The sequence below is a fragment of the Aspergillus uvarum genome (genome assembly GCF_003184745.1).
Source record: "Aspergillus uvarum CBS 121591 unplaced genomic scaffold BO82scaffold_69, whole genome shotgun sequence".
Taxonomy (NCBI): Eukaryota; Fungi; Ascomycota; class Eurotiomycetes; order Eurotiales; family Aspergillaceae; genus Aspergillus; species Aspergillus uvarum.
Window position 1 is genome coordinate 75,684 of NW_020291366.1, and position 21,816 is coordinate 97,499.

Consider the following 21,816-nt stretch of genomic DNA (forward strand, 5'->3'; position numbering starts at 1 on the left):
GACGGGGGGGGGTGGGTTTGAGGAGGAGGCGGGCAGTTGGCGTAGACGAAGGGAGGCGATGACAGAGCGGGCAAAAGGAGGCAGACAAAACTCTAAAGCACGCCTCCTGAGGGACTCAAACAAGACGGTAGGTTAAAAATATATACTAAAAGTTATAGAAGATTGCGAATAGATAGAGTGGAAGTAAAGAATCACAAGACAGATTGATAGCGGATGGTGGGTGGATGATGGTGGTGATAGTGGTTCGTCAGTGACGGTGAGGAGAGGGAGGGAGAGGAGGGAGGGAGAGGGAGAGACCGCCCCCGTGACTGCCAGGAAGAAGAGAGAAATTAAGGAAAGGGGGGGGGAGAAAGCCTAGAGTCGATGTTCCAGGCGGGCGGCGATCCGGTTGGGCGCGCCCGGCCTCATACGGAGTTTAGTCTAGTCCACCTACGAATTAGTCACTTCAGCATGTTTCGGTGGCCCAGATTCACAGATGGCTTTAATCAATGCTTCTCTGCTTGTTCTTCTCAGGCATGATCCATTTGAGTCGGCCTGTACGCAGTTCGAAAAGATTGAAGTGGCTGACGTGCTGTCAGAGATTCTGCATCTACTCAAGTAGCGACACTGACACCTGTCACGCTCGTATCGGACTCAAACTCGCGCTGGGCCTCCCTCATAGTGTCAATCGATTATCACCAACTGAATGCACAACCGAAAGCATACAAAAGACGTCCCTTGATCACTGCGACGCCCAGGTACAGACCGTGGACGTGGTGCAGATCTTGATACCAGGAACCAGACTGGGAAATCGACGTCGGAAGACCCGCTGCGAGGCATTGCTTAGCCCTGTCGTTACTATATATATCCTACGACGACGACCTCACCTAAATTTCAAGTATTGTCTGGAGTACGTAGAGCATTGCTTTCGGGCCTCGACTGGACCCTGATTGCCATGAGGAATGAATCAGTCACATGATAATTCAGATCACAGCTGAAACGGCAGAACGGATTTGATTTTAATCTGGACTGCCAAAACTCCCGAAGTCACGCCATGGCAATGGCACGATGTACTGCTATGCAATTTCGTTTGACCTCCTTATCATACTTCTCCGACTGTCGCTGAACATACGGGAAGCAGCCTTGGTTTTACCACTGCTGATAATTGACTTACCAAGGCAGAACAAGACCGATGTTCTTTTTTTTTTTGCCTCCCTGAGGAAAGTTGACAGTGACACTAGTGTCTAGTATAGACGCTAATTCTTTCGTTCCTCCAGGGCTCTATTCGCTTGCTGAGTTGATGATCTTCGTCCAAAAGTACTGTCCCCTCTTTCCATATTTGCCACGCCTATTTTCTCCGCTCTAGACCGATGGCCGTAGGCGAGAACCGCTCTTATCGCCATCTCCTGACCCGTACCATCACGAAGTGACTGCGCACGTGGACGGTTTGGCTTCTCACACGAACACGAGAGGTTTAATCTAGATCCATGAGTTCTACACCTCAACACCCCACCTGAATTCTGTGAATATGTCAGGCAATCCATGGGTGCTGTTCGGTCTTGTATGAACCATCCAGTGACGGGCTCCCCCGGTCAAATCTATGTGACATCATTCTTGCCTGGATCTTCGTCAAAGACGATCGTTGTCCACAAGGATCATCAGAGCTGGAGGCCAGCCTTCCGACTCGACAAACACGAGGTGTTTAGCTGTAGGGCTCAAAGACTGAACTTCGTATCTGGAGCATCCGAGCCGCGAGTACTCTGAATTAAGTTATAGTTGATCCTTCGGAGGCGATGCAGGCGGGAGTCGGCTGCAATGATCAAGCAGACAGCAAATGCTCTCGACCTGTCATGCAATAGTCTAGAACCTGATATCCGTATGTGTCGCCCTTGCTCAGACCTTTCTGATGTAATGGACTGATCTTCATGCTGATATAAGTTGAGGTCATATGGCCACACTACAATGCCATATAACGGAACGCAATTAATTAGCACACTGCTTGCTTGGCCAACCAACACCATCTATCGCAATCAAATTGCCTGCGAGTGGTTACTTTTCCTAAGGAAATGCTTCGATCGCCATTTTCGACACCACGCAAGTCGACTCAGGAAGTCCCCATACAAGGCGATGCCAGTGGCTTGAGCCTGAAATTAAACATCACCGAGCCAGCCTTATTCGCCCCGACCATATCAGACAAACCAGCAGTTCTCCGTGGTGAATGCCGAGTGACGGTGAATGAAGCTGTGACAGTGAAACGACTGACCGTCAACCTGCGCGGTACAAGCCATATCGTGTGGCCGCACGGTGAGAACTATACCTGGTTTCTAGAAACTAGAAACATCTCTCAGAGTTGAGTATTTGTCTAAACCAAACTTGCTTTGACAGGCATCCGCGAACGCCGTACGGTAATCGACAACACATTGATACTGCTTGGTCCCCAGGCGACAGACCCGGTACTTCCGTGCTACCTTGACTCAATCCAGAAGACATCGTCATACCGACAGGCGCACAAAGGGACCACATTATGGAATGCGATCTCGGCTAGAGTGGGATCGAGCGGGCGTGAAGAGCAGGACACAGGGTCTAAACATCAGCGACTGACACCCGGGACCCACACATACAAATTCGAGATGGTCCTGCGCTCCCATCTGCCTGAATCTATTCAAGTCCGGCAGAGCGAGGTCCGGTACCGGATCCGAGCCTCTATCGAACGAACGGGCCTCTTAAATCGCCCCTTCTCCTGCAGCAAACCCATTACCGTCGTTCATTGTCCCGCAGAAGATTTTGTGGATGATGCCGAACCGATCTATACCGCTCGCGCTTGGAAACATCTCTTACACTCTGAGATTCTAGTCTCGAAGCGAGGAGTACCTCTTGGGGATCTCATACCTGTCACCGTGTCATACACAGAACTGGGCCACGCCAAGTTCCGTGGACTGCGAATATTTGTCTCGGAAGATGTGCAGTACCACCAGCGGGATGGTCTAACTTGCTGCAGTGGCCCTTTCAAACGAAGTCTAGTTTACGAAAACATGGCAGGACCGGTGTCAACGACAGCGCTAAGACGAGCCGACACGGACGAGCACCCGGCATACATTGAGAAGGAAGATTATATCACCGCCAAGACGGTCGGGGATGCCGAGGCACGAAGCCGATCGCTGCATGATGGCGACACGGAACACACCGAACTCAGTCTCCAACTTCCAATTCCCGTTTGTCATCTCCATTCCGATCCAGCAAGGCCACAAGGCATGCATTTTGACACTCGGTACAAAAACGTTCGAATCATCCACTGGCTTGAGGTAAGATGATGCGGTTTTTGTTGGCTACGAATTTTCACCCAGACTAACCGGTGGCACTTCTCATAGTTTGCCTTCCTGATGGCCAAGCCCGACAAACTGAACCCGAACAATGAGCGCATTGTGCAGAAAGTTGCCCACGTCCCATTGGCACTGCGCTCTTGTTACGCCCAGCAAGCCAATGCTGCGCTGCCGGCATACTCCTAAGACGGTTGGGTTGCAGCCAATAGTTCGATCGGGAAAGTTTCGGAATGACTCCTGGTTGGACTGCTGCAAGAAGTCTCCAGTCGTGTTGAAGCTTACTCGTGGCCGTGGCCTGCATCACAGCACCTGGGCATGAAGGCCCGTGGGCGTATGGGAAGTGGAGCCCGTAAAGGAGAAGTGGATACTCAACCATCTTTAGATCGTGACAGGGTCCCTCAAACTTGGCTTTCTCTGGATGAGAAGCCGAAAAATCTTCAAGAAGATCCAGCAAGATTCTTGCAGGCTTGCAGCATCTGCACTTTTACAGGCCCTGCCGCCACCAAAAGAGTGGGTACCTTACATTTCCGGATAATATCCAGTGGGTCGTCCCGCTTATCGGCCGCTGTGAAGTTACATCATTTGCTGTCCGTTGACGATCTTTCCACCTGGAATGCATCATTCTCACATCATAACCCATCCCTCCTCTACCCTCCTCCGTCCGAAACCACCGCATACTTCATCCCGAACTCCGTTGCCGAACGGACCCTACGCTGCTTCGGTAAGCGGCGCCCTCTTGCTGTTCTCAGTGTTGTCCCACTGCCTGCCCGTCGTAGCGAGGCCCCCGGTGATGTCAGCTGGGGTTGAACAATCGGAAAAACAATTCGAAAAGGAATGCCCATGGGACGGTAAGGGTCATGGTATAGGACGTGGGGGTGGAGGGCCACCTCCAAGGCTCCAATCTTTTCCCCATGGGTAACCTTCTTTGGATCAAGCGTGAAAGGTAGCGAGCGCTCCACCGCTCGTTGCCGCATGCAGTACGCAGATTCTTAAGTTCACGTAGTCCTCTCGCACTGCTGGCATATTCTTTCTAATCTTTAATCTTTCTCTGTCTCTCCTTCTATTCTCTCTTCATCTTTTTACTCGGCTTTCCCCCCCTCTCCCTCCTCTTCCAACCATCTCTATAACCCATCTCTCCCCTGGGTTCCTCATATACGCTTCTATCATTCTGGCATCGTAACATTCATTCTCATCATGGCGCCTCCTACATATGCCGGCTTTTCGGGCCGGCGACTCGGCCTCGCGATATCGACAATCGCGACTATGGGCTTCTTGCTTTTTGGTTATGACCGTATGTAATCGCCAAGGCCTTTGGTGAACCTCGAAGCTTACAATCTACACAGAGGGTGTCATGTCAGGTATCATTTCTGATCCGGCGTTCAACGACATGTTCACTGCGACCAAGGGTGACTCGGTCATGCAAGCAACCGTGACTGCAGTCTATGAAGTCGGTGAGTGACTTGAGCTGGAAGCCAGGTCAGCGACTAGTGAGCTAACCCGCAGGACACAGGCTGTCTTTTTGGTGCCATCTTCGCCTTGATTTGTGGTGAAAAGTTGGGGCGTCGCCTCATGGTCATGTGGGGTGCGACCGTGATGATCATCGGTGTAATCATTCAAGTCACTGCCATGCCCAATTCGATCCCACTGCTGCAGTTCATCTTCGGCCGTGTGGTCACTGGTATCGGCAACGGTATGAACACGTCGACTATCCCAACGTATCAAGCCGAGTGCTCCAAGACTAGCAACCGTGGTCTTCTTATCTGCATTGAAGGAGGCATTATTGCCATTGGAACCATGATCGCCTACTGGATCGACTATGGAGCCCACTACGGTCCCCAAGACCTGGTCTGGCGCTTTCCCATTGCCTTCCAAGTCTTCTTCGGACTCATCATCATTTTCGGCATGTGGAAACTCCCCGAATCCCCTCGTTACTTGATCGCCCACGGCAAGGTTGAGGAAGGTACTCGAGTCCTTGCTGCCCTCGCAGGCGAGGAAATCGACCACCCCCACATCCAGCTGGAGAAGAATCTCACCCTGGACTCTGTTCGAGCGTAAGTTACCTCGATGTCGGTATGCAGATTCCTTGTCAACTGACCTTAAACCCCAGTTCCGGAAACTCCCACGCCAAGTTCAGCGACTTGCTTACCGGGGGTCCCTCTCAGCATTTCCGCCGCATGTTGGTCGGTTCGTCATCTCAGTTCTTTCAGCAGATTTCTGGCTGCAACGCGGTCATCTACTACTTGCCCGTGCTTCTTGAGGATTCTATCCACCAGTCGCACAATTTCGCGCTTCTGATTGGCGGTATCAACATGATCTGTTACGCCATCTTCGCCACATTCTCGTGGTTCTTCATTGAAAAGATCGGTCGTCGCAAGCTGTTCCTTGCCGGCAGCTACGGTCAATGTGCTGCGATGATTATCGTCTTTGCCTGCTTGATCCCGGGCGATGCTGAGAGTGCTAAGGGAGCTATCTTCGGGTTCTTCCTATACATGTGCTTCTTCGGTGCCACCTGGTTGCCTCTCCCGTGGCTCTACCCTGCCGAAATCTCCCCTCTCAAGACCCGGTCCAAAGCCAATGCCGTGTCGACCTGCAGCAACTGGCTTTTCAACTTCACCGTGGTTATGATTACACCTGTGATGGTCAGCAGTATCGGTTGGGGCACGTATCTCTTCTTCGCCGCATGGAATGCGCTCTTCATCCCGGTCATTTGGTTCTTCTATCCCGAAACCGCCAACCGCAGTCTGGAAGAGATCGATTTGATCTTCGCCAAGGGCTATGTCGAGAAGATGAGCTATGTCCGCGCGGCCAAGGAGCTGCCCAAGCTCACCGATGATGAAATCGAAGCCAAGGCGGCCGAATATGGCATCCTCGGTGGTGACGAGGAGAAGGCTGAGGAGCGTATCGCCGAGAAGAACCCTCCCCAGTCCGAAGAGTTTTCCCAGTTCCAGCCCACGCAGCTGTAAGGGTAAAAAAGGCAGCGCATGGGAGTTTTTTTTTCATTTATGATGATATGCCTCGCAACATGATTTATATACCTCTTTTGTTGATTGTTTTCTCTTGTTCTCTATTTTTGGTCGAATTGCTGCCGAGCCCAGTTGCTGGCCAACCTTGCCTACGTGTCCTTGCCTGGTGCAGGATACATGCGTGCGTGCGTGCGTGCGTGCGTGATGTATTGGGCGCATCCTTCGTCGATGCATGGGAGCTAGGAAAAAGCTAAAGCGAAAGCGAAAGCAAAAAAATCTCTTTTCTGGACAAGATTTCACTGCTACGAGGTGGGATGTGGATTTCAAGCAGCAGTCATCGACTCGCCTGTCTTGTCCAGGGATACATACAGGTTATGGATGTGGTCATGTATATAACATTTGTGTTTTGTTTTGCTTCGATAGAGCAGCCACTAGATTTCATTTTCATTGAGACTTTCTCTGCTCAGATTCGTTCATGATTCCTCTCCCCTTCAAAATGAGTAATGACACCCACTCCTTGAAAACCCGAGTTGGAAAGAGTACCGAGTCCACACACCGTACACCAAGATCTCGCAAGATCCCAGTGCACTGCATGCGGCACCCGACCGGTTGGTTTATGCTTCACCACTTCCAAGCTTATCTCTGGTTCCAAGCATGCCAGCATGCTCCCGCGGAAAGTTTAAATGTCCAGGACCGAATCAAGTCCGACTTGTACTTATAAACATCATACGCATAGAGAAAGAAGCCTGCAGTTGTATTTGGGAGTAATCCTTTCATTACAACTCTACACGGAGTATGATCACCCATGTAATCTACCATGCAAATAGCAGCAGCCCACCTACGTCAGTTCTGCCACTCTTTCGGACGGATGCATCTTGATTTCGGACGGTCCAGCGCACTTAGACTCGGGAGTTGGTGTGCTTTGGAATGGAAAGATTCGTGTGGAATGCTGTGGTAGGCTTGCCTAAAAAAAGGGTTGAGTTCAAACTTTTGTGAGCGATAGTGGTTTCTTGGGTCCGGTCGTCGCATTAAGCCTTCTTGGATGGGGTCTTGGCTCTTGGTTCGGTGCTGTTGCTGCTGCTGCTGCTGTTGTTGTTTTCCTGGAAGGAGTGAGAGAACCAGCCTCGGTACGGTGCATACAGGCTGCATATGTGCATATGCCAGCTCAGATTGAAGGTAAGGAAGAAGTAGAGTCATCGCGGTTTAGTTGACCAGACAAGCATTGATCTGATGAACTCGGAGGAGAAGATTATCCTGGGAAAAGCACTTGGTGTAACTCGGCCCTCTAGATGGCAAGCATTTTACAATGACTATCTCAACACAGGAGAAGTGCTATGAAGCACTGGCCGAATTCGACCGCGTAGGCCGAGACCGGGATACGGACACGGACACGACACGTGCTGCCAGTGAGCGGGACCGAACCCGAACGGCGATCTAGACTAAGGAACTACGAACCCCCCGGACATCCCGACATCGCCCATTCCATGTGATTCAATCATTTTGCTCTTCCCAGAAAAGCGGCAGATCCATACTTCGTCAGACCATGGCAGGAGCTCCAGATCCTTAGACCCCCACCAACATGAATCGGCCAGCGCCCGAAGCCAGCACGGCCGATTCCGAACCTCGCAAACGCCGTCGGCCGGCCAAGTCATGCGAGCAGTGTCGCCAGCGCAAAGTCCGATGCGATCGCAATGTCCCTTGTGGTCCCTGTAGGCGCTCGCGATCCTCAGTGGACTGTTCATATCGGGAGAATCACCGTTCTCTGAGTCCAGTCGCGATTGAGCAGGCGCCCCTGCATGCGACGCAACAGAGTACTTCGACTATGAGTCCAGCGAATCATCCCGTTCTCGAGACGCAGCCCCCAACTCTGGCAGCTAATGCGACTATGTCATCAGTGTATCACCCGGAACTGAGGGATACAGTACATGGAATGGTTAGTACCCAGGAACCGGCGGCTTCTTCGCAACATGGTTCAGTTCGTCAGCTGCAGGACCGGCTGCAACGCCTAGAGGCGCAGCTGGCGGACTCAGCTACTGGGTCGGATCAATCTCTGGAGCGAACCCTGCGAGATCTGTGCTGCAAGGTGCAGGCATTGGAGGAATGGCTGTCGTCGCAATCCACGCATCCAACCCCGGGAATGGAGCCAGATAGAGAAGGACATGGAAGGCAGGAGCAGGCGCCAATTATGCCTTCGACACCTCTGCGGCTGGATGCGAAAGTGAGAAAGATGAAGCTGTTTGGTCCGACTCATCATGTCTATACATTAGAAAAGGTAGGGGATAAACCGGACCCCGTGAAGAGAGAAGTAACTCATCAGCTGGCAGCTTCAGATGCTCGGTTCCCTCGCAGGCAAGGACCCGCAGTCGGCATATCCGGAGCGTAAAGCTGAACTGGCGACGCTCATCAAGGAGTGCCGGGACCTTCGCAAGTCAGTCAAAAAGAAACAGTCTCTGAAATCGAATGACCCTGTGTCCGACCTGCGCACTTCCATACCCACACGAGATGTGTGCGACGAAATGGTGCGTTGTTACATGGACACTTTCGAGCCTGTGTATCGAATCCTCCATTTGCCAAGTTTTCAAACGGAGTATCAACGATTTTGGGAGGGACCTCCCGCCAAGGTTACGCCTTTCCTTGTCAAATTGACCTTGGTACTCGCTATAGGCACTACCTTCCATCCACGGCGAAGTAAAGCAGGCACTGAACATGACTCGCAGTTGGTCCAGTCCTGGATATACGCAGCTCAGTGGTGGCTCACTGGACCAACGGAACGATTGACCTCGAGTCTAGAGGGTATTCAGGCCGTTTGTCTGCTTCTTCTCGCCCGTCAGATGGGAGACCTGGGGCCGTCTATCTGGCTGTCACCAGGGTCTCTTCTGCAGGCGGCCACGGCCATGGGCCTGCATCTGGACTCTGCCAGATTCCCCAGCCTGTCGCCCTATATGGCCCAAATGCGTGCACGTCTATGGACAACCGTCCTAGAGCTCACAATTCAATGCTCCCTGGACACTGCTGTACCACTGATCATTCCCGCTTCATCTGACAGCAGACCCCCTTGCAACCTTAACGATAAAGACCTTGACCCTGATATGAAACAAGCGACCACCGCCCGACCCATGTCCGAACTAACAGACTCCTCCATCCAATTGCTTCTTCATGAATCCTTCTCCCTCCGCGCTGAAGCCGTTAACCTCATCCATGACCGTTCGAAACTCACTTACACTAAAGCCATTCAACTGGGTACCAAGCTCCGCGATGTCTGCCAAACCCTAACCATTTTCTTCTCCTCCCATACCCCGTCTCCCACCACCCCTCAGCATCAACACCAATCCCAGCACACAAACAGCGACCTCCACCCAGCGCCCTTCCACCACAAATTCCTCGACATGATCCTCCGCCGATACATCCTCCTCCTCCACCTCCCATTCATGCGCGAAGCACCCACCAACCCCCAGTATCATTTCTCCCGCAAAGTTTGCCTCGAATCCGCCATGATCATTGCATCCTACGCCAGCACCCTCACTCTCCCCACCACCACCGACCTCGACGCCTTCTCCCGTCTCCTCATCGCCGGCCGCGGCTCGTTCCGCGGCCCCTTAAGTCTGGAACTCTTCTCCATCCTCGGACTAGAAGTGATCACCCAACTCGACGAATCCCCTCCGCTACCGCCCGCCTCCACAGCAACAGCAATGGCAACAAACCCCTTAGCCGAGCTCGCCCGCACGACCCGGGCCCCCCTGATCAAAATCCTCGAGCACATCCGCGACCAGATCTTCCAGATCATCCGCCTCGGCACCCCGAGCCTCAAACGATGCATCGTCCTCTCGGCGATGTTGGCGCAGATCCGCGCCATGGAGACGGGCGAGTCCGTCGAGGACGCCGTCGGCGCGTCGCTGGTCCTCAGCTTGAAGGAGTGCTATGCGGCGCTGCAGAGCTTTGCGGCGACGTTGCACGGTGACGGGGATGTTGCGGGTATGATGACGGGGGCGACGGTGGGGTCGAGCTCGGGCAGTCCGTCGGGGTTGGCGGGGTTGGAGTTCAATGCTGTAAGTTGTTTGGTTCTTGCTTGCTTGGTGAGAGAGAAGGGAGGGGGTGGAGGGCGAGGCTGGGTTTGTGAAGCTAGAGCTAATTGTGGGGCTGGGTAGGACCTTGATCTTGATATCACGAGTTTGTTCTATGCGTCTGGGTTGGGAGAGCTGGGGGATCTTGGGTTCTAGGGGGCGGTTCGGATACTCGAACATTCGATGTAGGGTTAGGGGAGGAAGGGGAAAGTGTGCCGGCGTATGGGCTGGTACTATACGTTGATTTGCATGGGAGCGGGTGGCAAGGCCCCCAAATGGAAGGGGTGTTGCTCCTCAGGCTGGGGCGGGAACGAGCTGTCGCGTTCTGAAAGCAAGAGAAGAGAGGATCCTACACAACCCTCAATCTTCGTGGAGATTGAGATTAAGATTCATGTAAAATAACTGCAACGCCCAGTTGGCGCTTTGAGAATTAGGTAATGTCTGATATCCATGTGGTGGACCATGCGCGCCGGTCATGGTACGATGGTGTTTCTTCGTGCTCCGTGCTTCGTCCTTTTATCTGGACGCTCTACGAGGCCGGTGGCGATGTGTCACTCGCTCCCCGTGATGACCATCCTCAAACCCACCCAGAATACTGGTCCAAGCCCTCATTCTGCACTCCGGCCGACCCATGCCGTACGCCAAGAAGCCGGACGGTACCGATCTTCCCGCCAAAGTCATCTTCCACCTTACTCTCCCACGAGGCGAAGGAATCCTCCAGCCGCTTGATGACCTCGGGCGAATCCTGGATCAGCACGGCCAGGGCATCATACCCCCCGGCGCCGGGGACGACACCCCCGACGACGCCGTCGAGGTCGGAGATGGCGTCGAGCAGCTCGGTCTGGACCTTGGGCTCGATCGGCACGCCCGACTTGGCCGTCATGCTGCGGATGTGGCCGCGGGAGCGCTGGATGAGGTTGCGCACCTCGCCGAAATCGGCCAGCGTGTAGCCACTGCTACCGCTGTTGTCCTGGTTGCCGCTGGCGGCAGCGGCGGCGGCGGCGGCGGCGTTCTGGGAGAGGGTCTTGAGCTCGTGGCAGAGGTGCTCGTTGTTGGTTTGCAGGGCGGTCCAGAGCAGGTCGGCCTCCTGGGGGTTCTGCTTGCGCCACTCCAGCACCTTCTTGACCATGGAGGGGGAATTCGAGCCGCATTCGACGTCGCAGAGGACCATCTGCATGCCGTGCGGCAGCTTCATGCCGAAGTCCAGGCACTCCGTGTCCCAGCGGTGGGCCGGGTCGACGTCCTCGACGATGGCGAAGAGGCGCTCCTCGAAGCCAGGGGTGGCGGCGTCGCCGACGGATTCGAGGATCGACGGCGAGAAGCGGCGGTACAGGCAGGAGCCGTAGATGGCGGCGGCGACGTCGAAGCCCGAGCCGACCTTGCCCTGGGCGGCGCAGTGGGCCGCCTGGGCCAGGTTGTGGAGCTTGTCGCGCGCGGGGCCCAGGTCGTCGGGCTGCAGCGTGCGGTGGATGACGAGGGCGGAGACCAGCGCGGTGACCAGCGCGGCGGAGGATCCCAGTCCCGTCTTGTGTGCCTCGTGGAGGGGGACGCCGAAGTTGACGAAGCGGCCGGGGGACTGGAGCCCGGAGATCTTGGAGAAGGCCGTCTCCGAGTAGTAGTCGTTGTCGGCGAGGATGGTGATGGAGAGGGAGCCGAAGTCTTTCGATCCGGCGACATAGCTGATGTAGGTCAGGGCGTAGTTGAGGGAGGTCTCGACGAAGGGGTTGGGCCGTCTTGTTCATGGAGGCAGGGATTAGCTTGAGGCTCCTGAGTGTGAGGGTTCCCATGGGAGAGAGTTTTACCCCTGGCCCTTCTGTATCACTTTGATCCCACCGCCATTCTCGCACCGTTGTGCACCATATTCCCAGACTGCGTCGACGAATTGTGGGGACCGAACCACGACAATGTCTTCGCTCTCCTTGCTATCTGGTGTGCTCTCCGCTTGTCCTGATCCCGAGGATGAGCTCTTCCGGTGATATTTTTTCAGCTGCTGGACAATGACATGGATGCGAGCGTCGAGGGCGAAGACGGTGCCTGTGTAGTTGCGGTCGAGGACGAGGTAGCCGCCGGTCAGGAGCACTTTGCCCGGGGCGGACACCGCCGTGACGGTCGGAGGGATGTAAGACATGAAGACGCTTGTGGTCGTGTAGGTGTGCTAAATCGTGGGAAGGTAGGTCATAGATCGTGGGGCAGGTTCAAGAATACTATGGAAAGGGAGCAGTGTCAACAATGGAACCAGTTCGCCCTAGGCAGTAATGGGGGAGACGGACTGAAGCTATACGAATAGTGAGTGGGGTAGATCGAACTTTTTACATACCATTTGCAAACTGACTTATCACTGATAAGAGAGGAGGGATCGACTAATGGTGAAGATAGAGTGGTGAAAAAGCAAAGCAATCAGCTTCTTTGCACTGGACCCGTTTAAGGGAGAGACGATCTTGGTTGACAAGCCCCGCCCCGGTAGTCAGTCAACTAGATTGATGAGGCGTTCAATGTGCAGCCATGTTGCTATCTGCAAGTTCGCCCGGGTGTGAGTGACAATGCTTGGAGCTGGAATGAGAGTGAGAGGTATTTACTCCATGTCAGTAAGACTTCAAGGATCATCACATCATGATTCTCAACGTCATGATCCTTGTCTCTCCATTGTTGAATCTGGGATCAACTGTTGCTGGGCGGATCTTCCAGCTGGGAAACCCGTGGTAGATTGTGGCTGGCTCTGTGGCTGGTGTTGATGCCTGCCATTTCTGGTGTCAGTTTGCGGCGTCCTGTCATCTCCCCTTCAATTCATCTCATCCTTCCACGCTCTACGCAGGCTCACCAGGTACAGGTACGGAGTCATGTATATCAAATCAATCAACATGCATGCTTCTACGCCACATGGTACAAGCAGAGCAGAGCATCGAAGCTACTTGGCTGATGAGCAACCACGAACCACTATCTCAGCTGGGAAGACTCCGTACAACTAGTTACGTGGCAGGCGCAGCAATAACGGCAGCAGCCTCACCATGTGAATCTTACTGTGTCCGTGGGCTTCCATCCATCCTCTTTACATTGACTTCGAGGTTCCAAGGACACCCACGACCCAGGGGTGTTCTCGAAAGAAAAAGAAAAAAAAAATAAACTCAAAGAGCATTTACGTATCGGGCAGAGTGTCAACCGTCACCGAGACGGCCAGTAGTCCACGGAACGGACAGACGGAGATTTGGAACGGATATAACGATCGAAAGCCTTCTGTATCCGTGGTCAAGCGGATTCCAGCGATGTTCGGTGCTTCGGCCAGCCGGGAATCCGCGCCCCCGTACGTACAGTACAACTACAACCATTCGGAGGCCAGCCTGCAAACTCCGGGGGGGGAACATTGCGGCCCCTGCGAAGAAAAAGAGCCGGAAGAATCGTGAGTCACGGATTCACGGCCAGGGGTCCAGCTCTGCTTCTGATCCACCCGATTGGGTCAGAGTTGCAATCCGGGGCCGCAGCGAGAACTGAGAAAGTCAATGAGGCCACCTGACACGCGGAATCCTTCCCTATGCTCCCCTATATCGCCTCAGGCAACGACCATTCTCGAAACCTGACGTACATAGTACAGTGGGGATGTTCCTTTGCTATGTTTTGCTACACAAGAATTTTTTTTAATTCGCGCACAACCATTAGTTCGTTGCTCAAACCAGCTGTCCTGTTCTATCAGATCAGCAACTGCGCGCTGCAGGTTGACGCCTGCGCTACTTAAATCCCGCAGTACGAAGTGCAGAGACCGTACATGCATATATCAAACGCGTTCTGTAGACTAGACCAATCCACCCATGAATGGAACAAGAAATCCCAGGGCTCCGTTTATCGCTGAAATCCTCCCTTGGAACTCATTCTCAGACCTATCGAAATTCTATGGAAGAAAACCAATCAAAGCTTGCATTGCATTGGTCAGCACGGCAGTGACAAAAGTACCTATGCCAAAACAGGCCAAGTGGCAGTGCCAGATCTGCGCTAAGCCAGATTGAGTAACCCCGGCGATACCGATCAGTTTCCCTCTCCGGGCTCTGAAATACCGATCAATTCCCTCTCCCAGTGTGGCCTCGTACTTTTCTGTTTGCTCTTCATCCACACTGAGGCTTCAAGCCACTGTTCATTCTTCCCTTACGCGATCATCCCCTTCTTTCTTTTCCCGCGCGTTCTTTTGGCGACCAGCAGTCGTCAAATGAACCTGCATAGTTATTATTATTTTGATTGCAAGGTACGACCTACCCGATTGGGAGGCGGAGAGTGGGAGGCGAATCGTTGTGCATCAATCACGATAAAGAAAAAGTTTTGGGGGGGAAAAAAACAATCAACACAGAACACTGCTGACTTCAATTCCAGCATTGCCTCTTCCTTCTGAAGAGGTCTCCCGCAAGATAAATGGTCTTCAAGCCGTTCACCCACCTCGCGCGCCAGAGTTTCACCAAAGCCTTCACGCATGGCTATGCTCAGTCGGTAGTCGCGGCCTCGCAGTCCTCGTACGCGTCGTCGACTACCCTAAACACCCTTTCCAGTCAGCCCGCCGCCAAATTCACGAGGACAACTCAATTGCAGAATGTTTTCCAGCCCTCTAGCTCCGGTGCAGGCGCCAAGGCCAGCCAGGGAACGTCCGGCTCTGGGGATCTGGGCTTAGCGGCCTACTACGCTGCATGGCAACATGCTCAGCAAACCGGAGATGACAGTGACTGGAAGCAGCTGCAGATGCGGAGGAGAATCGGTTGGAAGCCTACGTTGAACGAAGAAGAAGGAAAGACGAACAACGAAGCCAGCCTTCCATCCTCCGATTCCCAATTCCACGATTCCCCTCACATCACCAAAGCCTCCGCCAATGACGACGTCAGTGCTCAGGTCGAAGAAGCTGTTGCCCGCGAGATCCAGATCCAAGAAGAACAAGCTCAGGCCGAGGAGGCTTCCGAGACCAAGGACAATTCCGACACTGAAGCGTTTCCCGATTTACCCGCCGATGTTGCTGCTGTGGAGGATGCGAACGTCGAGCAGTCTCGCATTGCCTCCGAACACATCATCGAACTAGCCATTGGCAAGAAATATACAGATATTCCGGGTGCCTTCGCCGCTATCCTTCGGGATGGACTGACGCCGACCGTCGGGGCCTACAATGCCCTGTTGGAGTCGGCGATCCAGCTCCACGGGGACACTGCACAGGCGATCCAGAAGGCTCTGGACATCTACTCGGACATGCTTCGTCGTAGGGTAATTCCCGATGAGCAGACCTACCAGACTCTGGTACAACTTTTCGTCGTACGCGCCCATGATGCCATCAAGTCCAAGGAACTCTTGGAGCAGGACCGTGCCCGGTACGGTGGTATGGAGGAGCCTGGCAAGTTCATGCTCCACTCCAGTGAGTTGGAGCAGGCTCTTCTGGCCGAGGACCACTCTCTTGCCATTGCCATGAAGCTCTTCCGCACTGCCACTACCCGTCACCCGGAGTTCGTTTTCGCTCTCGACACCTACCGCTACCTGATCACGGCGTGCGCCAAGGAATGTCTGGTTGAAGACATGGTACGCGTGTACGCACACATGGAAACGCACAAGGTCACCCCACATGCCTCGATTTTCCCGGCCATGATTGATGCTTTTGCTTCGACGGGAGACCTGCAGAGCGCTGTCGAGTGCTATAACGAGTACAAGGCTCTGGCTGTTTCGGACGACAACGGCACCTTTAGTATTGTTCAGCGCTTGGATGGGCAGGTCTACGCCGCCCTGGTCCGTGCGTACCTGTCCTGCGGAAAGGAAGAGCAAGCTCTTCGGTTCCTGGAGCGGATCCAAGAATCGTTCAACAATGTGACAGAAAACCGTGAGGCCCGCCAGGACGCTGTCGAATCGGTAATTGTTGAGGACGGATTGGTGCGTCATGCCCTCAAATCGGGGGAGCACGGTCGGGCATTGGAGCAAGCCAAGACCCGATTGCACGATAGCGCGCTGGATCATGCCATGTCCCAGATCTGCATCGCCGCGGCCGATGCGGGTAATCTGCAGACAGCTTCCGAAGCATACGATGCTCTCCCCACCGACATGAGTGTCCGCCAGAGGCCCGCTGTCTCGATGCTGGCCCTCCATGTACGTCAAGGCAATGTGTCGGCCGCCCGGACCCTGTGGCACGCCCTGAACACTGCCGGTCAGGCAACCCCGGACTTGGTCCAGCCGACCGCTATGTATGCAGTCGCCCTCGTGAAGAGTGGTCAGATCGAGGAGGCTTTGGTCGAAGCTCGCAATATGTTTGCTCGGATTCGCAGTACCTCGACTGAACTGACCCTCAATCATATTCGCGAACAGATCAACGAAAGTCTTCACCTTGTCGGTCGCGTTCTTGTTCAAACTGCGGCTGTTCTCTCCTCTCAAGCTGCCATGTCTCTCATGTGGTCAATGGTCGAGAATGGCGGCCTCATTTCCCCGGTCGCTGAGCATGTAGTGGCAAGCTTGGGTCCGATCGGTATCTCTCAGTTGAATGCCCGCGACCTTATGCTGGCTCTCCAGGTGCAGGCTGGTATGCTCCTCAGCAACAGCGCTATGTTCGACGTCGCTCATCCCATTCGCTTCGCCCACATGCTCGACCTCGCCCTGGCCACTGGCCTGCCGATGGATGGTACCACCACCCAGATGGTCGACCAAGCCGTGGGTAAGCTGTTCAACAGCCGTCCGGACATGGTTAAGAGATGGCACGATCATCTTGCCATGACCTCTAGCCCTTCGTCCTTCGTCAGCGGTCGTCACTCTCCCGGATCCGATTTATCCTCCATGACTCCTGTGTCCAGCGAGGACTCATTCGACCCCTATGCATACGCCACCGATTTCCGCGGATCCTCGATCATTGCTGATGAACTGGAAAGCACCACTGGCCAGCTGGAGTCTCACCTGAACGAGGCGCTGTCCCGTCTCCGTACCATGCGCCGCAGCGGGCGTCACCCTCGTTACATCACGTACGCCAAGCTGATTAACTCTGCGACGAAGATCAACCGCGTTGATCTGGTCCATGAGGTTTTGAGCATGGCTCGCCGTGATGTGCCTCTGCTTCCCCAGTACAATGCCGTCAAGTACGGTTGGGTTTCGATCTTGGACGCGATGGTGGCCTCGTGCCTGAGCCTGGGCGACCGCAGCCAGGCTTCCAAGTTCCACCAAGAGCTGCTGGAGCTTGGCTCTGCACCTTCGGCCAACACGTTCGGTCTCTACATCACGACCCTGAAGGAATCGACTAAGACTTTCGACGAAGCGACCGAGGCTCTGAAGATCTTCCATCGTGCCGTTGCGGAGGGAGTTGAGCCCACATCTTTTCTGTACAACGCTCTCATCGGAAAGCTCGGCAAGGCTCGTCGGATTGATGACTGCCTGCTGTACTTCGCCGAGATGCGCGCCAATGGAGTCCGCCCGACCAGCGTCACTTACGGAACCATCGTGAACGCTCTCTGCCGTGTCAGTGATGAACGTTTTGCCGAGGAGATGTTTGAAGAGATGGAGTCGATGCCTAACTACAAGCCTCGCCCTGCCCCTTACAATTCTATGATTCAGTACTTCCTCAACACCAAGCGCGATCGCAGCAAGGTCTTGGCCTACTTCGAGCGCATGGTCACTCGCAAGATCCAGCCCACAATGCACACCTACAAGCTGCTCATCGACGCCCACGCCTCTTTAGAGCCTATTGACATGCCTGCGGCAGAGAAGGTGCTTGAGACCATCCATGCTGCCGGTCAGCAACCCGAGGCTGTGCACTATGCTTCCCTCATCCACGCCAAGGGCTGTGTGATGCACGATATGGAGGCTGCCATGGAAGTCTTCCGTTCCGTTGTGTCGAACCGCAAGGTGCGCGTCCAGCCTTGTCTGTACCAAGCCCTCCTTGAGGCCATGGTAGCCAACCACCAGGTTGCCCGGTCCGAGGAGATTGTGAAGGACATGGCTGCTCGTCGGGTTGAGATGACCGCCTACATTGCCAACACTCTCATCCACGGATGGGCTGCGGAAGGTAGCGTGGACAAGGCCAAGACTATCTACGACAGCATTGGCATTGAGAAGCGCGAGCCCAGTACCTATGAGGCCATGACGCGTGCGTTTTTGGCATCGGATGACCGCGAAGGCGCCGCCCGCATTGTGCAGGAGATGCTCTCTCGCGGCTACCCGCCTGCTGTGGCCAGCAAAATCGCCGATTTGGTTGGGACTGGCGGTGCCACTGCCGTCCCTGCCGGCGCCGCTCTCTAGAGCCGATGACATGAAAAGTTGCCTTCTATCTCGTTTCCGATCAACTCTTCTCCGTTGGTCGTTTAATACTATCTCCAGGGCTGGATCCCTGTCTTTGGGCTGACTCCAGCCGATGGTCCCGGATTGAACATATACAAAGGGGGCAGCTTGATGACTGGGGATGGGATGGGATTGGATTTGCATATAGCGAGCGTATGGCATTGGCGTTTACCGGAACGGGATTGGGCGATGTATATACCATTTTGTTTTCTTTTTCTTTTTTTTTTTTCTTCTTTGATAGAATACTCCCACCTCTTCTAGTGTCTATGGTCTATGCAATGGACATATAAATGACTCACCAGTGAAACCTGCTGTAGTTTGTTCTGCTGTAGTTTGCAAGTTATGAGTGATCTAAACCGGGATGAGAAGCGGAGGTGACGTGACCCGGCGGTGCTCTCCGTTTGCCCCGCCGTCCTCCGCATGCTCCCTCCGTCTTCCTCTCTTTCCTGCAACTTGTGAAGTCAGTCGGTTGCGCCAGCGTTTAGTCTATGTCTTTCGGTAGATTATCTCCACGCCTGACTCTTGTCCATCGTCATTCTCGCCTGCCTACTAGTCAAAGTTATTGTCCCAGCTCCTGCCGTGCTCAATTCTCCGTCGATATCATACGACCAGCCATGAACCTTGACTCACCCGACGGGGTCAGGTCGCCCAGCCCCGCCGACACCAAACACCCCAAGAAGCTCATCTGTACGTCTCTTACGAGAAGCCTCATTGCCTCCCTCAAAGCACTCACCTCCCTCCCTCTCAACGCAACCCCCATACTAACAAACCAAACGCAGTCGCACCCGGCGACATCGAAACCCCGACCCCGACCGACCCAACCACGCAACAACCCACCCCCGAAGCCTCAGCCGCCAAACAGGCCACCAAAGAAGAAAGCGCCGCCGTCGCAGCCGCGTCAGCCCTGCGCACCGACACCTCCACGCCGACGTCCGCCACCGAGCAAGACCTGGTGGCGCACGCGGCGCGCGCGCACCAATTCGTCTCGAACCCGCCGCTGACCGTCTCGCAGCTGCACCCGACCAACCCGCTGCACCAGTTCCACTCCTGGTTCCGCGACCCCCGGCTGCTGCCGGCCTCGGCGCCGGAGACGTGCACGCTGGCCACGGCGGCGCTGCCGTCCGGCCGCGTGAGCGCGCGCGTCGTGTACCTGAAGGAGCTGGACGAGCGCGGGTGGACGGTGTACAGCAACTGGGGCAGTCGGGAGGGGAAAGGGCGGGATGTTTTTGGGGTTGGTGAGGCAGAGGACGGGCCGCGGCCGATTCCGGAGCCGGGGGCTGGGGATGAGGATCTGCAAGCCGATTTGGGTGGGGGCAATCGCTGGGCGGCGTTGACGTTCCTCTGGTCGGCGCTGGAGCGGCAGGTGCGCGTCGAGGGCCTCGTCGAGCCGCTCTCGCGCGAGGAGAGTGAGCTGTACTGGCGCACGCGCGAGCGTGGCAGTCAGATCGGCGCGTGGGCCAGTTGGCAGAGTAAGGTGCTGTGGCGCGCGGAGCCGGAGACGCTGCTCGAGCGCCGGCGCAACAGTCTCGATCCCACGCTGCATCAGGTGCCGGGGAATGTCGAGGAGAGGGATATCGACGATGGGCGCGAGGTGTTGGAGGCGCGCGTGCGGGAGGTCGAGCGGCGGTTCGAGGGCGTCAAGGAGATTCCGCTGCCGCCGTTCTGGGGCGGCGTGCGCTTGGTGCCGGAGTCTGTGGAGTTTTGGCAGGGCCGGAAGAGCCGCTTGCATGATCGGTTTAGGTATGTCAAGGTTGGGGAGGAGATGGGGGCGCCTAGATGGCGGATTGAGCGGTTGTCGCCGTAGATTTTGAGGGGGTGGGGAGCATTAGACGAAAGAGCCATGCTTTGGATGAAATGAGATGAGGTTATGGTTATGGTTATGGCTATGATAAAGTGCATGAGGTCTAGCCACGAAGACTTCTGTTTTGGCATCTGTACTCTTCAAAGTCTATAAATAACAATAATCTTCGATCCAATTCGTCCAGAAAACAGACAGTAGGTAGGTAGGTCAATTGTTGGTGATAGGGTACAATATCTCCAGCATCTGCCGATGCGGAAACATAGATAGATCAGATAAGATAGAGAACCTCCGATAACAAACGCCCCTTGTCGGCGCGCCAGCTTCCTCCCTCCAACCATTCCACAATATCTATGCACATACAATGACCTCATAACACACCTATCCAAATCTATATCTATATACGGCCATCTATACTACACAGTGTGTACACCAATCAACAAAATGCCCACCCCATCCCCCCAACCACCGCCGTCCAAACCCATAACGAACACCACGACAACCCCCCGCTGGATCCTCCTCGCCCTCTCCAGCGGCGCCTTCGCCGCATTCAACGGGCTCTTCGCGAAACTGTAAGCAAGCCCTTGCCCACTGCCGTACCCTGACTCCATAATATCCAGCGAAAGAAGACGTGAGAGCAAGAGGACTAATCTGGTATCCGACAGAACAACCGACACCCAAACCACCTCGTTTGCCGCCGCCCTCCTCCGTCTCTTCAGCAGCACCACCACGAACACCGATGACCATCCGGTCTTGATGCTGGCAATTCGAGGGGTGCGTTGCCTTGCCTTACACTGCCCTGGCCTGCCCTGGCCTGCCCTACCTTTCCTGGATACTTCTCCCTTCCCCTCCCCCCTCCCCTTCCTCCTTCTTTCCTGGGTTTGAGCTCAGTGACAAAGACTGCCGTGCATCAACCCACACTAACCTTTCACCCCGGGATGACCGGGATAGATCTGCCTCGCCCTCAACATCCTCTGCAACATCATCATGTGGGCGCTGTTCACGCGCGCCCTGACGGCGTCCCCCTCCACCACCAAGGTCTCGATCACCAACACCGCGGCCAATTTCCTGGTGACGGCCGTGTTGGGGATGGTGGTGTTCCGGGAGGCCGTGGGCGGGCTGTGGTGGGTCGGGGCTGCGATGATGGGGACCGGGTGTATTATTGTCGGGATGAGGGAGGAGGGGGGGGAGGAGGAGGGGAGGGGGTCGTAATACTTTTCTTTTGGGAAGAGAAGGGAATGGGTGGGTTGGGAGCTATGTTTAGGAGGTTGTGTAGCTAGCTGTACTGTACATATGTGAGCTGGTATGATATCTTACTTTTGGGGTGGAAGGGTGCCGTGGTTGCTTTGGAGGAGTGTGGATTATGGGAGGTGTGTTCTGGGGTTGGAGAGGGTTTTGCTTACATTGTGACTGGGGGGTTTATTGGAGGGTGAGTT

At 54.8% G+C, this 21,816-nt stretch overlaps 9 protein-coding genes across 9 annotated transcripts; 7 read left to right on the top strand and 2 right to left on the bottom strand.

Annotated features, from left to right (window-relative positions):
- The first annotated feature begins 323 nt into the window (after positions 1–323).
- Positions 324–1,082, top strand: BO82DRAFT_180249 (uncharacterized protein). The gene has a single exon (XM_025630419.1). It carries the CDS (start codon positions 489–491, stop codon positions 927–929), a length of 441 nt encoding a protein of 146 aa, XP_025487542.1. The 5' UTR covers positions 324–488; the 3' UTR covers positions 930–1,082.
- A 669-nt stretch (positions 1,083–1,751) lies between these two features.
- Positions 1,752–3,716, top strand: BO82DRAFT_180084 (uncharacterized protein). Its single transcript, XM_025630416.1, has 4 exons — positions 1,752–1,855; positions 1,923–2,283; positions 2,365–3,281; positions 3,348–3,716. The coding sequence occupies exons 2-4, from the start codon at positions 2,046–2,048 to the stop codon at positions 3,483–3,485; spliced, it is 1,293 nt and encodes a 430-aa protein (XP_025487543.1). The 5' UTR covers positions 1,752–1,855; positions 1,923–2,045; the 3' UTR covers positions 3,486–3,716.
- A 667-nt stretch (positions 3,717–4,383) lies between these two features.
- BO82DRAFT_180086 (putative MFS monosaccharide transporter) lies at positions 4,384–6,500 on the top strand. The gene is made up of 4 exons (XM_025630417.1): positions 4,384–4,590; positions 4,643–4,750; positions 4,810–5,350; positions 5,407–6,500. The coding sequence occupies exons 1-4, from the start codon at positions 4,494–4,496 to the stop codon at positions 6,260–6,262; spliced, it is 1,602 nt and encodes a 533-aa protein (XP_025487544.1). The 5' UTR covers positions 4,384–4,493; the 3' UTR covers positions 6,263–6,500.
- Positions 6,501–7,006: 506 nt separating this feature from the next.
- BO82DRAFT_358307 (uncharacterized protein) lies at positions 7,007–7,551 on the bottom strand. The gene has a single exon (XM_025636251.1). The coding sequence runs from the start codon at positions 7,457–7,459 to the stop codon at positions 7,106–7,108; it is 354 nt and encodes a 117-aa protein (XP_025487545.1). The 5' UTR covers positions 7,460–7,551; the 3' UTR covers positions 7,007–7,105.
- Positions 7,552–7,737: 186 nt separating this feature from the next.
- BO82DRAFT_345049 (uncharacterized protein) lies at positions 7,738–10,407 on the top strand (the record flags this gene model as incomplete). Its single annotated transcript, XM_025633684.1, has 3 exons — positions 7,738–8,534; positions 8,587–9,560; positions 9,609–10,407. The coding sequence occupies exons 1-3, from the start codon at positions 7,842–7,844 to the stop codon at positions 10,405–10,407; spliced, it is 2,466 nt and encodes an 821-aa protein (XP_025487546.1). The 5' UTR covers positions 7,738–7,841.
- Positions 10,408–10,653: 246 nt separating this feature from the next.
- Positions 10,654–12,869, bottom strand: erg8 (phosphomevalonate kinase). The gene is made up of 3 exons (XM_025630418.1): positions 12,630–12,869; positions 12,126–12,527; positions 10,654–12,056 (listed from the first exon to the last, which is right to left on the bottom strand). Exons 2-3 carry the CDS (start codon positions 12,449–12,451, stop codon positions 10,901–10,903), a joined length of 1,482 nt encoding a protein of 493 aa, XP_025487547.1. The 5' UTR covers positions 12,452–12,527; positions 12,630–12,869; the 3' UTR covers positions 10,654–10,900.
- Positions 12,870–14,419: 1,550 nt separating this feature from the next.
- BO82DRAFT_358311 (pentatricopeptide repeat protein) lies at positions 14,420–18,818 on the top strand. The gene is made up of 2 exons (XM_025636252.1): positions 14,420–14,551; positions 14,677–18,818. The coding sequence occupies exon 2, from the start codon at positions 14,716–14,718 to the stop codon at positions 18,541–18,543; it is 3,828 nt and encodes a 1,275-aa protein (XP_025487548.1). The 5' UTR covers positions 14,420–14,551; positions 14,677–14,715; the 3' UTR covers positions 18,544–18,818.
- A 130-nt stretch (positions 18,819–18,948) lies between these two features.
- Positions 18,949–20,558, top strand: BO82DRAFT_358312 (pyridoxamine-phosphate oxidase PDX3). Its single transcript, XM_025636253.1, has 2 exons — positions 18,949–19,269; positions 19,362–20,558. Exons 1-2 carry the CDS (start codon positions 19,197–19,199, stop codon positions 20,384–20,386), a joined length of 1,098 nt encoding a protein of 365 aa, XP_025487549.1. The 5' UTR covers positions 18,949–19,196; the 3' UTR covers positions 20,387–20,558.
- Positions 20,559–20,715: 157 nt separating this feature from the next.
- Positions 20,716–21,592, top strand: BO82DRAFT_345059 (uncharacterized protein; the record flags this gene model as incomplete). The annotated part of the gene is made up of 3 exons (XM_025633685.1): positions 20,716–20,952; positions 21,046–21,154; positions 21,332–21,592. Exons 1-3 carry the CDS (start codon positions 20,825–20,827, stop codon positions 21,590–21,592), a joined length of 498 nt encoding a protein of 165 aa, XP_025487550.1. The 5' UTR covers positions 20,716–20,824.
- Positions 21,593–21,816: the final 224 nt, after the last annotated feature.

Coding starts and splice junctions, on each gene's coding strand:
- BO82DRAFT_180249 (XM_025630419.1), top strand. CDS start 489: ATGCTTCTCTGCTTGTTCTTCTCAGGCATGATCCATTTGAGTCGGCCT.
- BO82DRAFT_180084 (XM_025630416.1), top strand. CDS start 2,046: ATGCTTCGATCGCCATTTTCGACACCACGCAAGTCGACTCAGGAAGTC. Junction 2,284..2,364: donor CCATATCGTGTGGCCGCACG/GTGAGAACTATA, acceptor TTGCTTTGACAG/GCATCCGCGAACGCCGTACG. Junction 3,282..3,347: donor GAATCATCCACTGGCTTGAG/GTAAGATGATGC, acceptor CACTTCTCATAG/TTTGCCTTCCTGATGGCCAA.
- BO82DRAFT_180086 (XM_025630417.1), top strand. CDS start 4,494: ATGGCGCCTCCTACATATGCCGGCTTTTCGGGCCGGCGACTCGGCCTC. Junction 4,591..4,642: donor CTTGCTTTTTGGTTATGACC/GTATGTAATCGC, acceptor CAATCTACACAG/AGGGTGTCATGTCAGGTATC. Junction 4,751..4,809: donor GACTGCAGTCTATGAAGTCG/GTGAGTGACTTG, acceptor CGCAGGACACAG/GCTGTCTTTTTGGTGCCATC.
- BO82DRAFT_358307 (XM_025636251.1), bottom strand. CDS start 7,459: ATGACTCTACTTCTTCCTTACCTTCAATCTGAGCTGGCATATGCACAT.
- erg8 (XM_025630418.1), bottom strand. CDS start 12,451: ATGTCTTACATCCCTCCGACCGTCACGGCGGTGTCCGCCCCGGGCAAA. Junction 12,057..12,125: donor GTGATACAGAAGGGCCAGGG/GTAAAACTCTCT, acceptor TCCATGAACAAG/ACGGCCCAACCCCTTCGTCG.
- BO82DRAFT_358311 (XM_025636252.1), top strand. CDS start 14,716: ATGGTCTTCAAGCCGTTCACCCACCTCGCGCGCCAGAGTTTCACCAAA.
- BO82DRAFT_358312 (XM_025636253.1), top strand. CDS start 19,197: ATGAACCTTGACTCACCCGACGGGGTCAGGTCGCCCAGCCCCGCCGAC. Junction 19,270..19,361: donor ACACCCCAAGAAGCTCATCT/GTACGTCTCTTA, acceptor AACCAAACGCAG/TCGCACCCGGCGACATCGAA.